Here is a 17079-nt window from a genome sequence, read left to right as displayed (position 1 = left end):
TACAAATTTTGAGGGATACTAAGGAGAGCTTCGTCTTATAAGAATTTACAATAATATTAATAAAAACATCACAGATAAAGTTTTAACACGTAGTTAGATAAGATGTGTGTAACATGTTCATACCTTAAATATAAAATATAATGTTTTGAGCTAATATGTTCGACCTACTGTTACATAATAATGTTGATTCGCTAAATTAAGTTACCTAAACTCGCTTAAAATATTTAAATATATTAAAATATAAAGTCATCGCTTTTAATCGTTTATTCTTACAATTTGAAATTATTCATCTTGTTATCTGAATAGAAAACTTCCTTCTATGTCAATTTATACATTGATTAAATTTAAATTAGTACAAGTTCTAATTCAATACGAACAAAAATTTAGAAAGACTAATTTTACTGCATACCAACACAAATATTCAATATATAACAAACATATGAATATAATGCTTTTTAAAATAGACACATATCAATGAAGTTGTTTGTCAATACTCCTTGTTTAGGCGCATATCACAATTCTTTTAAAATTAAAATATTTTAGAAGGTGATAACAAAATATATACTTTGTACACACAAAATAATTTGTTCCATTAAAATATTATGTACACAAAACAAGGTCATTTAGTGACAGTCCACTGTCTAGGCACTGTCGCGATTATACAAGGACGCCTCCTGCATAACCGATTGTTCCAGATTGAATTCGTATTGAAACATAGGATCATTTATGTCAGCCGCGATTTGGAATACCGCACGTCTGAGATCTTCTAGTCCAGGTATCTGAGACTGGCTAGAGCCTTGCTCCAGCTTGGGGGATAAGACGAAAGGAACACCATCCAATTGGTTCTGAGGATTAGCTCTGACTGCGACGCTCCCTGCGGGTTGCTGGTCCTGTCGTTGTGGCAGCACTGAGTATGGCAGAGGCGTGTAGAACTGAGATGTGGGGTAGAGTGACTGTGGCATCTGGGGGTAGAGTCCAGGCTGGTTGGGATAGGCCTGTATGATCGTATAGTCCTCATCATTACCCACCTCAACGGCCTCCACTGTAACCGGTTTCTCCTCTTTCTTCTTCCCACCAAAGAACCATGATAAAGCAGTCATCTGAGATTTAAACATAAAACATTGTTAGAATTTCATTTGAAACAAACTTGCATACAAATTTAACTTGCTTATATTGGAATGAATAAAACTGTAAAATATTAATATTGTATTGGTGGAAATTGCTGTAGTGCTTGAAGTGATAAATAATAAATTTTCAGTTCAACAGACTGATGTTGGGATTTATGGCAAGTAACAACACAATTTATGTAAAAGTCTCCAATACAAGAAACAATATATCAATAATATGAAACAAGCATTTTGCCAAGGTTAAAAATTGTAGTTATCAAGAACCATTATTATACGTCACATAGATAAAGCCCAACATCTACTCCCACACACCTACTCCCACGGTGCATAACAGATTACAATGCTAGATTAGTTGAAATTATATAATCACATTCAGAATGAGTTACTCATATTATTTTTAAGTGTTGTACTTTCTGAAGCAACTTTTAATTAAGACTAATTGTAAAAACCAAAAGAGAATTATTGAAATGTTTATTTCAAGAGTAAACAAATTTTGTTTGTTTGCAAATTCATACCAAATAATTGTACAATAATTGAATCACCACATTCAATCCAATTCAAATAATCATTAAACATTATTGAAATTCAGTAAATAATTCCAAAATTTCAAGTGACAATTTAACAGACCTAAATATCTAAGTAAGCCTTAGTTTAACATACTATAATCTAAGATTAACACTTTCAGACCTGGGCATCTATGTTACTCTAAGTAAAAATATCCCTAGATGTGGTACTGAGAGTATTTAATACTAATATTAACAATGTTGCAGTTACAATTAATTTACTTTTTCTTATTGTCTAAAGTATAAGAGGCAATATAAGCAATAATACCTAAATAGCAATAGCCTGAAATTGTTACAATTCTTTGTGTCTCTAATTTCTTTGGTATAACATGGATCAACTTTATACCATTGTATGAATTTAATTTTCTAGTGTATGGTTATGCAAAACTATTTTGATTTTATTACTGTTATTATAACAGTGAATACCACTGTATGCTAACATTTATTTATGTTACTTTTTATACTTATAAAAACATTATAAAATGTATATGCTATAAACATTTAAACATTTTAAATCCAAACTTTTTGTTCAGATTTGTTATTACATAAATCTAACAATTGATCAACTAAAGGTATATTCAGATCTTGAGTGGATGTACTCCATACATAAATATCCTATACTTGATCCCATTAGTAATCAAATACAAATGATTGAACATGAGCATGAAACACACTTTTTAATTCAGTTAGATTACATATGTTGGATAACCTATTTAGAGCTCAAGTTCAAAGGTTCATTTTATTTAAAAAAAATGATCAATATACTGATCCCAAATTAGATGGTTATCAATGTAAAGAGCTTAGGAAATTCGTTTTATGAACTTGAGATAACTCTTCGTTATCAATACAAATTTGGACTTCGGCACCGTTTTTATTTTGTTTCGTACATGTACTTAGTTTTTTTCAATGTTCAAAAACCAAATTTTTATTATTATGAATTCTTGAAAATTTAATATAAAAGTTCATTTTAAACTCTATGCCAGTCATTGTAGGCTTAGATGAGATTTTAATCAGCATGTATCAAATTCGGTTTTTTACTTGATTAACTTGACATTTAGGCATGTCCTTTAAGTTGCAAAAATAATAGTAGACCTATAATGGAACATTTGGGTACCCAAATTTAAGGATTTGATTGTTGTTTGTTTTAGTTATTTCTACAAATTTTTCACCCTTTTAAGTCACAAATTTTTATACTTGTGGTATTTTAACATTTTTACATTGAGAACTATTGTCCAAAGATAAGTCCATGAAGATTCCATCTCTGTATCAGATTTTGTTAAACTATTCATTTAGATGGATGAGATTATGTTTACTTCTTTCAGTTCTTCTGAATGTTTTTTTTGGGTTTTCTAGATTTTTGGGAAAGAAAAATCAAAATAATATTGAAATATATTATAAAAAGTGTTGTATTAATTTTTTTAATGAACTAAAATGGGTTACCCAATTTTCTTTTTCCAGTAATAATTAAAATAATGTTATGCTGTCTAGGGAAAAAATTCATCCTCACAATTTTAGTTTTAGATTATTTTTATTGTTACGAAGATTCACTAGATCCATAACTTGTTTATCGTTATCAGATAATGCTGTTACCACACTCTCAATGATTAACTGATCCCCACAGACATTTGTTATGATTTCATCAATACATGTCGTAGAAGTGGCTGTAACTCTAGTTGGAAAGACAATTAGATAAGTTACATAATTCAATTTTTTTAAAGAATATGTTTTAATCCAGATAAATATTTAAGTGTCACTATTAAAATGAAATATGAAAAAGATATATTTTTCTTTAGATATTAAAAATAAGATTAAACCATCAACACAATTAGAACATTGACTGTGGTAGTCGCCTTTTGGTACAGTCAGATTGGGAATAGTCAATCTCAATCAGTGTACACTAGCAATGAAGGAATTAAAAAAACACAACATTTTCAACTTTTAGGGTTTTTGTAAATGCTTACTAGCAAAAAATGTAAGTTTATCAATTTGTAATTTAGCATTATAATATAGATTTAAAGGTATTATAAGTGATTTATTTTCCAAGCGAGTGAAATCAGTTCAATGAAATTCAACTGGGCATAATGGAATAAATTTAGTTATATAAAACGGAATATTACAGCAGTTGAAAACTATAGCTGAGTCTTACACACCTAATGTAACAGAATCCACTCTGATCTACCACATATGACGCAACAACGAGGGGCAATTAACAAAGAATTATGAAACGGATATTCTTCACTGTGCTATTCTATTACAAAATGTAGAATTTTAGAGAAAAATTACAGTAACTATCTTTAATTTTGAACATATTCTATTTTTGATTGTACACAGTTTCATAGAATAAACCGGACATAAAAATTATGTTAAGAATAATTATTTGTTTATAAAATTCAAAAACATAGTTAAAAAACTTCTAACTTTCAATCATAGTAATGTACACTACCCTCCCTGCTAACAAAAGTTCAAAATTCTTTTTCAGAATGTCCACAATAAAGAGCAGAAAAACAAATACAAATAACATATTTTATATGCTTTTTTAAATAACATATTTTATATACTTTTTTACACAACAATTTTCAATTTAGAGGCAAAAATAAAAATGTCACTTAGAAACATTAATACGCAAGCATAAATTTTATTCATGTTTTCTATGACGTTGCTTCCAAATTACATGTTTTACAATTAGGTTCTAAAATATACAAAATGTGTATGAATTATGTATTACAACATGAAAGTAAACCACTGAAGTTCATGTTTCAAAAACCATTCTTAAAGACAAAATCCAGGCCTAACTTCAAATGAAAATAAGAAACACCTGCATAAACGAATTTATCTACACTCATTGAACACATTGTAGTAAAAACAAAACATTTACTTGCAAAATAACAAAATATTTACTACACAAATCACCAAAATAACATAATATTTATTACACAAGTCACCAACTGCAATAACCAAACCAAATGGCAGAACACTGGTCCAAAGAAAACAAACTTCACAAAAGATGCAATGACTGCAAACCTTAGGTGTATCACTAAGATGCAAGGAAAGAATGAAAAACACTAGATTAAAACATATGAATTTTAACCGTATTACTCAGAATACTGGAAAATAGATAAAAATATGCTATAACAAATTTGTGTAGTGTCAATGTCAGCGACTCCAGCACTTTTCACATTAGTACTGATCATCGTTCACAGTGATCCTCAGTATGGAAAGAGTTAAAACACAATACAATTAAAATGATTATTTCTATCGAAATAACTTCTGCTTAGTATTGTAAATGTTGGATATTTTTATTGAAAAGTTATAAAATTGTTAATGTTATCAATTATTTGGGGGGATACAAAAAGAGCATACTGCAACTTACATTTACGATGTCCTATAAACAAGCAACTTAGGGAGTAAGGTTGGGTATACTGGATGTGAGTTTTACCGAAACTCTCCTTACACCAGAACAGATGGAAGCTATACAGAATGTAATCCTGGAAGATATCGTAGAAGAAGGAGTTGAGAGCCAAACTCTTAAGATTTCACAGTATCAACAGAATACAATAGGTCTTGATTATTACATGTGACAATCAAGAAACAGCAGAATAGCTTAGCTGGAAACAGGAGAATCTGGTCTTTTGAGGTGGCGAGTTTGAAGATTGCGCAAGAGAGATTTTCTAACTCAAGAATTGCGAATTCCTACCTTCCAAAAAGTAGAAACAACTGAAATGAGAGGATTTGGAAGTATCTCATGGTACAGAATTAGGACTTTTTGTTTTGGTAATGGATTGTCCTTTGTAGGAGTGACAAGGATAAGTCTGCAATTTTTACGTTTGAAAGAGACTCTGCCACTGCAAACAAATTTGAGAAAGAGGCTCCCTGAATCAGCTAAAATTTTGGAGAAATCCAGTGAAAGGCTGAAGAAGAAATTCCAAAGGTTATCGTTGGATTCCACAAAGGAGGAGGAGAAACAGAAGCCTGGGTTATCTTAAAAAGAAGAAGTTAGTGCTGAGAGGATGGAAGTGGAGGAACAAGAAGCAAATCAGAAGTCCCTGACAAACCTGAAACAGGGAGATCTACTTCAAAAGTGACTTTAGTAGTGGATGAAGAAAAACCAACCTGTTCTCTTTCCCTGAAGAAAGTGCCTACATTAAAGGGACCATCAGTTTATGCTAAAGGAAAAAATCATGGAACAATTCTCGAGCAAACAAAGAATAGCGACATGAGCAGATCACCTGGGCGAGGTAAAGAAATGGTGTCCAAATAACATGTCTAATACAGATACACTTCCACCTTGCAAAGGATACAACTGTTATCTTGAGAAGGAGGTTTATCTCAGCAGACCTGGATTAAACTCTAATCCAGGAATCTTAGGTCAACAAAGAAATTATTAGGGGCCTCATGACCCAGGTTGGTAACCAAATTATAATCGTACTGCTGAAAACCCAAAAGCTTGTGTTTTGCTCTCAAAACTAATGAATAAATTATTTTCTTATTACAAAATTAATAATAAGAGTTGGTGGATGTGGCAGCAGAAGTGCCATCCAACAAAGGAGTTAAGAGAGGTGATTATTGCCTCATCGTACTTTCCGAACACATCCAGAATCTGCCCACCAACAGAAGTGGACATAGTGTGGAAGAAGAGGAGTGACACCAGATTTATTTGTTGTAATAACAACACTCATCATACCTACTGTGGCAGGTGCACCATAAACAAGAGAAGTGACAAGTTGCTTGAGTTTGTCCCCAAGTTCAATCTCGAATTAGTAAATAAAGGGTAAGAACCCATTTTTATTACTAAGATTAGGCAAGAGTTGTTAGGTATCACCTTAATTAAAAACCGAAATGGTATAGATCTAGTCAGGTGGTATGTCTATCAGGCTTACTATAGGATCATTGTAAAGTTCGACTTGGAGATAGATCCCCATCAGAAAAATGAATGAAACTTGAAAGGTCAGTTCAAGTGGTATAAATTGCCATAATAAAGACCTAACCTATTAGGAAAATTGTCCTTTCAGAAGCAATAGGCTTAAAAAACGTGCCTTGGTGGACAAAGAGATTAGACACACAAAAATATAAAGTGAGGAAACTTTTCAGATGGGCAATTGTTACAGGTTAGTGAAATCTTTACTAAAGTTCCCTAAATATATATAAGAAAGAATTAAGAAAAAATTCTTAATTCCCACCTTGATTGAGGCTCTCACCTTGGGATGAGTATTTTTTACCTTTAACGGAGGGAAGGTCCAGTCTGAAGATCACCTGGTCCAGGCAGCAATCAAGAAAAAAGTTTTCAGCAGAAAGTGCTTTTACTTCTTTAAAACCATTTAAATTACCAGGACTTGATGGAATCTTTCTGTCACTACTACAAGAAGGGTTAGATATTCTTTTAAATACTATAATAATTCTCTCCAGGAGCAGCTATGTTTTTGGCTAAATCCCAGAGAATTGAAGGACAACATGAGTGGTGTTTGTGTTGAAAAATGTAGACTCATCTCAACTTAAGGCATTCAGACCAATCATCCTAATCTCCTTTCATGGGGAAAACCATTAAAAAGATTTAAAATACACACATAAGGATGAAACATTAGTCGGCTCACTTAGTCTATTTAAACATGCATATATCGAAGGTAAGTCAACTACTATAGCTCACCAGCTAAGCCTCCCGGAAAAAAGAGCAAGGAGCAATCATACGCTATGTGCTCCATTTTTTACACTCCACAATCATATAATGATAAAAAAATCACTCCTTATTTGGATTTTGATGTATTGCATTTGCCTACTTCAGTTCAAAAAGACCCACTTCTTCCAAGTAAGGTCCGTAACACCCAATCTAGGTTGTTGGATCGGAAATTTGTTCAGTTATTCTAACAAATCCAGGAAAGAGCCAAGTCAGGGGTCTTCTATTCTTGGTCCACTCTTCTTCCTTATCTATTGCGATGATCTCACAGAACTCATAGTAGGGGAGCCTGGGATGCTAAATTTGCAGTTACTAAACCGATATGGGACCTATTGGATTGTAAAGATTAGGTCCTAAAACAAAAAATGTTTATGTTAAGTTAGCCATTCTAGTGGGGAGGTGAGCGTGTTCAAATTTTCAAAAATGTAAGAAAAAACAGTCACATGGAACTACTTGAGTGTGTCTGACATTCACAGTGTATATGCACTGTGTCTTTCTGATAACCGAGAGATATTAATCTGATGAGTAGTGAGCGGAACGCTGTCGTAAAAAGAGGTAGGAAAAAAAGTTATTCAAGCATGTCAGATATTCAGAGGGAATGATAAGTGAACTCAAAAGTGTCTTATTGAAATGTCTGACAATTTGGACGTGACCAAAAGTCATGACAGATTTTTGAAGATGTAAAAAATGCGACCTTGAAATACTCAAGCACGTCATACTTTTATACAGACAGTCCAACTTGATGTACTAGTCGTCGTAAATGATAATCTAACAATTAGAAAGTTTTTTTATTACTGGATGTACTTTGTTTGAAGCTTATTTTTGATGATGGAAGGATTGTGAAGGAAACAGGATTTCTCCGGAAATTTGCCATTGTTCAGTGAAACAAAAAATCAGTAACACTACGTTTCGAGATCTGCAATCTGATCTCTTCTTCAGGTAAATAACTAAGGCTAAAATTAAAAAACCATACCAAAGCCTAAGTCAGGAATCACAACCACCATGTTGTGTGTCAATTTCACTAAATCTAAATCATGCACTTAAAAAACTAAACTCAACACTAATTATTAAAACTGAACTACAGAATACAGGTCACAATACGTCTGCATTCGTCAATCAACTACCTATGACTGACCAAAGGCCAATAGCATATGGCGATCATGACAGCAGAAACAAGATGGCGGCAATGAAAAGGAAAGGAGACAGGAATCAGTCCTTTTTTTATTATTGGTTCATGCTAGATGAACTTCTTAAAACCATACTGTTGCATTGGTTTATTACAAATATCATATCTGTTTGATGCTTTTGGTTTTCTTTTTAGTTCATTTTTTTGTATTGGCAACCAAAGCGACCTAATCTCGACTGATGGTTGACTGATTGTCTGCCAATTTTATATATGTTGCCTCTATTAATTTCCTTTAAAAAAATATGTGATTCCTGATGTATTACGTTGACTTCATCCCAATTCAAATGATGGTCTTTGAACCAACAATAGTGTGCAATTTTTTATTTTTCTGTGAGACCTATCTTGTGTTTTCTTTGTGTTATTTTATCCTTAAATTTAATTAACTTTTTGTCTCACCTATGTATTTCCTATTGCAACTACATTTTAGACTGTAAACACAGTTTATGGAATCCTGTGTGCCACTTTTTTGGTTTTGTTTTTACGAGACTTTGTCTAATAGTAGGCCTATTGTGTGTTTTAAACACGGTAAAAGTCTTCCTCAAATTGTTGATTATCTAACTCTCTGTAAAGTGTACTTTGCTTATTTCAATTCCTTAATATTCTATGGTTTGATTTTTTGGGGCACCCCCAGCGAGTTCTCTAGTGTTCCTTATGCATAAAAAGGTCATAAGAGTTCTGACTGGCGCTGGCTTCAGACGCCCTTGCAGAGAAATCTTTAAAAATCCCAAAATTTTACCCCTTCCCTCCCTGTTTATATATCAATGTGTAGTTTTTGTCAGAAGTTGTTTAGAGAAATTTTTAAGTGGGAATCATGTACATTTTCATGTTACTCTAAATTCTTCTTTGATACAGTATCCATTACATAAAATCGCCTTCTATGAAAAATCTCCGCCTGAATCACCCTGTTTAAAAACCATTTTCCAGATTACATAAAAAAGGAGACATCTTTCCAAAGTTCAAGAAAGAGACTGGCTTTTCTATCCAGTTACTGCTTTTAAAATGTTCAAGAATTTTTTTCTTTTACCTCAAGAGCATATGTCTAAATCTATCCTTTACTCAGTGTTGAAATTTTTAAACTAGTTTATAATCATAGTATTTGTTTTATACATAATTTTTTATTCTTTGTCTTTTTGTATTGTATTTTAATTTGTTGTCATGTAAAACTTTAACACCTAGCCAGTATATTTTATTATTTAGTCCAGTCTCTTTGCTATAAACTTAATTGATATTTAAATTTTAGCATATATTTATTGAAAATGCTCCTGTTCTGTATGAATGTAATTGTGAATGCAATTTTAATGTGCAATAAAGATGACTTATGAGTCAAGAGGTCACTGCAGAATGAAAGAAGCCAAATTTAACTTTATAGCCGAATTCTGGAAAATTTTTATCTAAATCAGTTAGCTACCCTCCCTGTTGGTATAATGGTGATAGTCTCGTCTAGATCCTCCATCGTAAATGTTCTTGAAACATCTAGGGTGCTTGTAGACTTCTCTTTATTATTTAACTTATACTTTATAACCTTTCATTTAATTTATTTTCGAAGGCAATACCACTTTTTACAGAATTTAACAAATTTAGAATACATTTATCTTATCGGACCAATCAACTATATTTAGTGGAAAAATATTTTCTTGTTCTACCACTGCACGACGCTTCACGTGATAGAATAGAATAGAATAGAATATATCTTTATTGAACATATTCTTAGAGAATAGAACAAAGGTCAGTGTTTATGTCACAATCAGTGTATGAGTCAGTGTATGTAAATTACAAAGCGCTTGTCCTCCACTGAAGGTACTCCTGGACACTATAGTATGGATGCTCCAGCAGCCAGCTTCTTAAGGAGGCCTTGAAGTTCTTCTCTGGAAGCTTTCTTAGGTAGTCAGGTAGATTGTTAAAGAACATGGCTCCTTTATACGATGGTTTTTTTTTCGAACAGAGTCAGATGATGAGGGTCAAGGAGGAAGTTGTTTCTATGTCTGGTGTTGTAGGGGTGGATGTCGCCAGTTCTTGCGTGCCCTGTTTTTGTGGCAAATAAGATCGTCTCTAGGATATAGAGTCCTATGATCGTCAGTATTCCTAGATGTCTGAAAGCTGCTCGGCATGAGTCCATTGGTCCTAATCCACTTAGAGTCCTGACAGCCCTTTTTTGTATAACGAGCACCCTTTTAAGATTTCCAATTGTCGTACTTCCCCAGGCTATCAGTCCATATCTGAGATGACATTCAAATAGGGAAAGGTATGCTGTCAAAGCTACTTGAGGGCTACTGATTTGTTTTATTCTTCTCACTGCATACAGGCTACTATTAAGTTTGTGGCAGAGTGGATTGATGTGAGGTTCCCATGAGAGGTTTTGATCAACAGTTAGACCAAGGTACTTTCCTGATTTAATTGTAGTTATTTCTGGGAGCCCGTCATATTGGTTTGGGTTAGGTGTAAAGACTAGCTGTTGGGTCTTTGAGTCATTTAAGACTAAATCATTGAGGTGGCAGTATTGCTTAGCCACATTGTATGCAACAAAAGAGTCTATATCTAGCTGAGATTTGTTCTTATTTGCTAAAATCAAAGCTGTGTCGTCAGCATACATTACAATTTCACAGTGGTTTTGGAGATAATTTGGGAAGTCATTTGTTAGGAGAATGTACAAGACGGGTCCAAGCACGGAGCCTTGAGGTACTCCTCTGCTTACTGGTATTGGCTTGGATTTTACTTTCGTCACAGTGTTTTTCTCCAAGTAAGTAAGTTCTACTACTTGTTCCCTGTTGCTCAAGTAGCTCTTAAACCAGTCAAGTTCCTTGTCAATGACTCCAAGAGAGTGTACCTTTTTCAGTATGAGTTCATGGTCAAGGCAGTCAAACGCTTTACTAAAATCCAAAAATATGCTTGTTGCAATTTTTCCTTTTTCCAGATTGTCGATGATTTCTTCAATTAGTTGAGCTATTGCTGTTGAAGTTGATCTGTCTTTTATAAAACCGTGTTGTCTAGGGGTGAGAAGATCGTGCTGCTTGAGGTGGCTCAGTAGTCTATTTAGTATTACTCGCTCCAGTATTTTAGAAAAAGTAGAGATTAGGGAAATTGGCCTGTAGCTGGTGGCTTCATTTGTTGCTCCACATTTGAATTTCGGATAGATTTTTGCGAATTTTAGTTCATTTGGAAATATTCCTTGTGAAAGTGATTTATTAATGATGTGAGTCAGTGGGGTGATTATTTCGTGTTTGCACTGTTTGATCAATTTTGATGAGATCTCATCCTCCCCTGCTGATGTTTTTGCTTTTAAAGAGTCAATGATTTTTCCAATTTCTTGTTTGTTGGTTTCAAAGAAGGCTAGGTTTGGTGTTTTTTTGGTTGTTATTGTTTGGTGCTATTACAGGTGTCGATGTTCCATTTCTGAGGAGTGTTCGGTCAGCGACTGTAGCAAAGAAGTAATTTAAATGATTGGCAATAGTTATTGGAGAGTCAACGATTTCTTCCTCTATTTTTAGGCATTCTAGTGGATTTTTTGAAGATTTTTCTTTTCTTTCATTATTTATTACATTCCACACAGCTTTTGATTTGTTGTCCGACTGTTCTATGAATGAAGAGTTGCACTGTTTACGAAGAGTTTTGAGTTTTATATCATAACATTTTTTCCTTCGAGCTGTTTCTTTTTTGTCATCAGGGTGGCCAGTAATGATTTGTTTATTCAGTGCTTCTAAGTATGATAATTTTAGGGCCTGACTTTCATTGTCCCATATATTTTTGTAGGGGTTTCTTTTCTTCTTTACTATCTTGAGTGGACATGCTATGTTCAATGCAGTTTGAAAAATTCCACTAAATGCTTTATAAGCAGTTTCCACATTCTCGGTGAGAGTGACTTTAGTCCAGTCTTGGGATTCCAGATTGTGCTTCAATTCTTGCACTGTTCTTGCATTAAACTGTCTTCTTTTTGTTTGGGTCAGTGGCTGTTTCGTAGAATCTGTGAGAATCGTACATAGTTGGGCCGTGTGGTCTGAGAGGCCTGTCTGTGTTATTTTGGTAGCTATTTCCGTTTCTTTTATGTTCGTGCATATAAAATCTATACAGGTCTGGCTATGATTTGTTATTCTGGTTGCGGGTAGATGAAGTCTGCTCAAGCCATGGCTAAGGAGCATTTCATCCAGGTTTCTTCTGTCATTGCTTTCAATAAGATTGTCTACATTCACGTCCCCCATCACCAGTACCATGTCATTAATGGCTACAATTTTGTCAAGCTCAGCTGATAAAATGTCTATTGCATTTTCTAAGTTGCTGCAGGGTGGTCTGTAGACGCTTAGCAGTTGTAAAAATCCTTGTCTCAGCTCAATTTTCAGGAGCATCGTTCACAAATGAGTTCCGATGTATTGCTTGATATTGATACTACTGTAATCTTGTTTTTTAGTCTTAAGCTAGCAAAAACAGCCACTCCACCTTTCCAGTGTTGCTGTCTGGTAAAACCACCTAGTAGACTGTAGCCAGGGATTCTTGTGTTTTCCAACTTTTGACTACTTAAGCCGTGTTCTGTAAGAATTATTAAGTCTGGATTAGAGCTGTGTAGGAAGTGTGTCAGTCTCTCGATTTTGTTCTGAAGGCCATCAATGTTTTGGTGAGCAATGATAAATTTGTGTTGTTTACTTTTTCCTGTTACTGGTTTTAATATTTGTACTATGGTTTCACAATCTTTGTCTTGGTTTTTTCTAAAAAAGTGTGTTGTTGGTTTGGAGCTTGACCTAGAAAAGCTGTTGAGCATTGGTTACTTGCCTTAAGTGTTATTTGATGAGTTGTAGAACTAATTTGCATATTCCTTTTAAAGAATTCTATGTGTTCATTAAAGAAATCCTCTGTAGTCTGACTTGAAGGCCTTATGATGGCTGTTATAGGGGGTGATAGTTTCTTTGTAAAGTTTGCAGTACTGGTGAAAGAAGGATGTTCTTTGTTGCTGTTGGAATGAATTGGTTGGGCTATTTCAGGGATAAGCTCACTGGTAGGGTGCTCAGCCTGGGAGATGGATGCTTTCGTCTTCTGCACTTTAAGGGAGGCACTATATTTGGCTTTGGGATTAGTTTTGTGTTTGTGCCTTGGTATTTTCCTTTCAGAGGTTTCTTCTTTGCCATTTCTAATTCTTGATAAATTCGTGATGGATGCTTCTAAGCTTGAGAATTTCTCTTCAAGTGAAGTGTGACTTTTTTTTAAACTGCCAATTTCTAGGAGAAGGGAGGGTGAGGTGGAAGGGGGGAAGGAGGAGTTGGTCTGATCAGTAGAGAGCTCAGTTTGGGTTTCTACATTGCTATGTTGTGCTGTTGTGTGATTTCCATAAGATACTTGCGTTTTCAGCATTGCAATTTGTTTCTTTTGGTCTTTAATTTTTATTTCGTACTCAAATATCAGTTCAGAGAGTTTTTTGTCATTTTCTTCAAAAATATCCTGTGCTTCAATCATGCATTGTTTTTCTTTCGTTAGCTGTGCTTCAAGTTCGGATATTTTTCCTTGTAGTGACTCCATATTGGATATATGTTTTGATTCATTGTATTCCAGCTCCTCTATTTTGGCTTCAAGGCTATTTAATTGGGCTAGCAGGGTACAATTTTCTTTTTTAAGAATATTGTTTTCATGTAAAAGTGCAGATCCTATTTTAGCTGCCATTATTAAACTTTCTTCACTATTTTGCTCCTCATTTTCAACAAGACTTTGTTCAAGTTCTTTAAGTGAGTCACATTGGGGAGTCATTTTGATGTTTGAAGTCTTATTTGAAGAAACAGGAGTGGATTCTCGGTTTTCATGTAGGGAGTGAAAATCCACACAACTGCTACATTTCCAAGTTGTTGAATGTGTTTTGGTCAAGTTTTTAAACTCTTTGTTTGAAAGATTAACACAGTCTGCATGGAACCACTGTCTAGTTGGGACCGTGAGTCAGCCTCATATTGGAAACTGCTGACGTCAGCTGTCGTGCCATAGTTAAATATAACAATAATACCGAAATTGGAGGAATTGACCAAAATAAACTTTTTTATTAATTTAGACCTTCTGAGAATACAAGTTCATATCAGGTTAACAAGACTGCCTCCAGCCATCAACGCCGACTTGAAAACGATACTGGGCAAAGCAAATATTAGAAATTCACCTAAACATAACTTTTTACTATCTCGTAAGAAAAATAGTTTCCCTTTTATTCTAACTTACAGCTTTATCATTTGTCATTTCACCCATTTAAATCTTATAATTTTTTGTTCAGGTGGATTATAGCAATAGGTTAATAATATGAGTTTTGTTACAGCTGTGGATAAAAGCAAATCTGAATATAATGTAAACAATTTTAACTATAACTTTCTACAAACATATTAAATAATGTAAATAACAAACATTAATTTGATAAATGGATCTTCCTAATTGTGTATGTATACAGAATAACATGGTAACATCCGATCACATCAAAATATTCGTTTCTTAATTTAAAAACATCATACAATCACATGTTCTCATTCTGAAAAAAACAAGATGATCAATTATTAAAAATTAATAAATTAATTTGATTTTAACTGCTCTCACATTATTCACGCTCAAACACACAAATTTACATACTAAATGATTGTATAAGAGTTAACACACGGTAGTTGAGAAATGGACGTCAAGGTTGTCCGCAAGGCAGTGAAGGCACTATTGCAAGTGATGGCTGTTGGTACTGTACTGACCACAGAAAACTTAAATAAATTATCGGGCACAGTTAACTCTGACAAACATAGACAAGTACCAAATGACATTTCTATTTCGAATATTAAAAAGCATAAGTTGTGATTTCCATCCCCTAAAACCATACAGTTTTATTCCGGAGGCCCCTATGTTAATCAGAATAATACATTAGTAATGTTGGAATGTGTCATTAACCAAAACTAGTGAACACGAATTGTAACTTCCTTGCACTTTGAAGTTCTGTACACTTTAACCCCCAACTGCCAAACCTGCCCTAAGTATACTGGTCAAGACGATGGTTTTGTAAACAACTCAACTTATCTCGAAATGTAACAGTAACCTTTACTAGAAAGTAACTCTGGAGAATAGCCTACTACAATAGACCCTAATGTAGCCGAGAATCTAGGAGTTATTCTAAACAAACTAACATGGAATCATTAGAGAATAATATCTGAAGTAATCAATACAAAGGGAGCATCATATCCAGAGCTACTACAGTGCTTGTAAAGGATTCATATATAAATAGGGATTAAAACCAAAGCTGTGGGCATTTGGAACAAACGGTTATATAAGCAGCACTTGTGTGGTGGTTAAAAGCAGAAGAAATCACACTGCAAATAAGATTCAAAGACTGATATGTTTATCACTGGAGCAATGAGTCCTTCCCAATTGTGGCACTGGACAGTCCTGCTATGGGACAAGATGTGGAAAGGACATTCTGTATTAAGCATAATGCTTCGAGTAGAAATGTGGTAAACCATATGCCTACTTTATCTAGACATAATGGCAATAAAGAAATCTCCTAACGTCAAAACGATACCTTATGTGTCTGAGTGACTGCTATAAAAAGTAATAGTTCAAAGTATTCTAGTAGAAAGTAACGTAGAGATAATTGAACATAGCCTATTATATATTGGTTAGTTAGGTTTTCAAATTTATGATTAGGAAAGTTTTAAAAATTTTGAATAAAAAATTAAATATTAATAGCTTATGGGATTGTAATGCACTAAACATTTCTTGGGATGTTTCCCTGGGGTTCTTTCTAGCTTTTATTGTATTTATTTTCATGCATTTTAATCATCATCAAATAATGTGAAGTGGTGCAATATATGCCACCTTACTACTAGGCTGTAGTTATGTAAATATAAATGTGTATTACTAACCCCAAAGTTATTATATGACAAATAAAATAATGATCAAAACAAAATAAACTTACTTTTATATGTAAATCCTTGTTTACTCTTGGACAATTATTTCCCTAAGTACTCAGTTTCCTTACATTCGCTGTAATTAATCTTTCCTTAATTTTATTATTACTTAAAAGCCACGTATATTTCCATCTAATTATAGAACTATTTTGTATTCCATCTAATGGAAAAATCTACCTTAATTATTGTTGAATTTCAGAAATCAGAACGCAGTGACAGTGTGACTAACAACACGAAAACAAGATAAACTGAACAGAAAACAGAACAAAAAATAGCCTGTCTGGCTGAACCACAGTATTTTGGAACCGTTCCACTGACCATCTGTTAAGGGTCAACAAATAATATAAAAAAACTGCAGAGAGTATCTTGAAATCATTTCCTGTCATATAAGTTATATATCATATTATTAAAACATCAAAATATTCTGTCACGTTCTGAAGGCAAATATTGTATTGTCTTGATCTATCCAGACTGATACATAATCAAAGGTATTGTGTTGGATTCTTGGCACAGTTGAAAGAAATGTAGAGTTCATCTCATAGAGCCACCTTACAAAATCAAATTTAAGATGCATTAATTTTTTTAAAGGTTGATTTTTACAACATTGATCATATAACTCCTGTTTAATAGTTGAAATATTAAT

At 33.6% G+C, this 17079-nt stretch overlaps 1 protein-coding gene across 2 annotated transcripts; it reads right to left on the bottom strand.

The window, feature by feature from the left end:
- Window positions 1-246: 246 nt before the first annotated feature.
- Window positions 247-16749, bottom strand: LOC124366072. Of its 2 annotated transcripts, none has more exons than XM_046822295.1 (2): window positions 16614-16749; window positions 247-1100 (listed from the first exon to the last, which is right to left on the bottom strand). In XM_046822295.1, exon 2 carries the CDS (start codon window positions 1098-1100, stop codon window positions 642-644), a length of 459 nt encoding a protein of 152 aa, XP_046678251.1. In that variant the 5' UTR covers window positions 16614-16749; the 3' UTR covers window positions 247-641. The 2 variants fall into 2 exon arrangements, with proteins under 2 accessions (XP_046678251.1, XP_046678252.1); XM_046822296.1 differs by lacking the exon at window positions 16614-16749 and adding an exon at window positions 16445-16601.
- Between the last annotated feature and the right edge of the window lie 330 nt (window positions 16750-17079).

Source organism: Homalodisca vitripennis, chromosome 7 (assembly GCF_021130785.1).
Source record: "Homalodisca vitripennis isolate AUS2020 chromosome 7, UT_GWSS_2.1, whole genome shotgun sequence".
Classification (NCBI taxonomy): domain Eukaryota; kingdom Metazoa; phylum Arthropoda; class Insecta; order Hemiptera; family Cicadellidae; genus Homalodisca; species Homalodisca vitripennis.
This window is presented reverse-complemented; position numbering and strand designations above follow the sequence as displayed.

Bases quoted from the DNA above. Each gene is read 5' to 3' on its own strand.
- LOC124366072 (XM_046822295.1), bottom strand. From the start codon at position 1,100: ATGACTGCTTTATCATGGTTCTTTGGTGGGAAGAAGAAAGAGGAGAAA.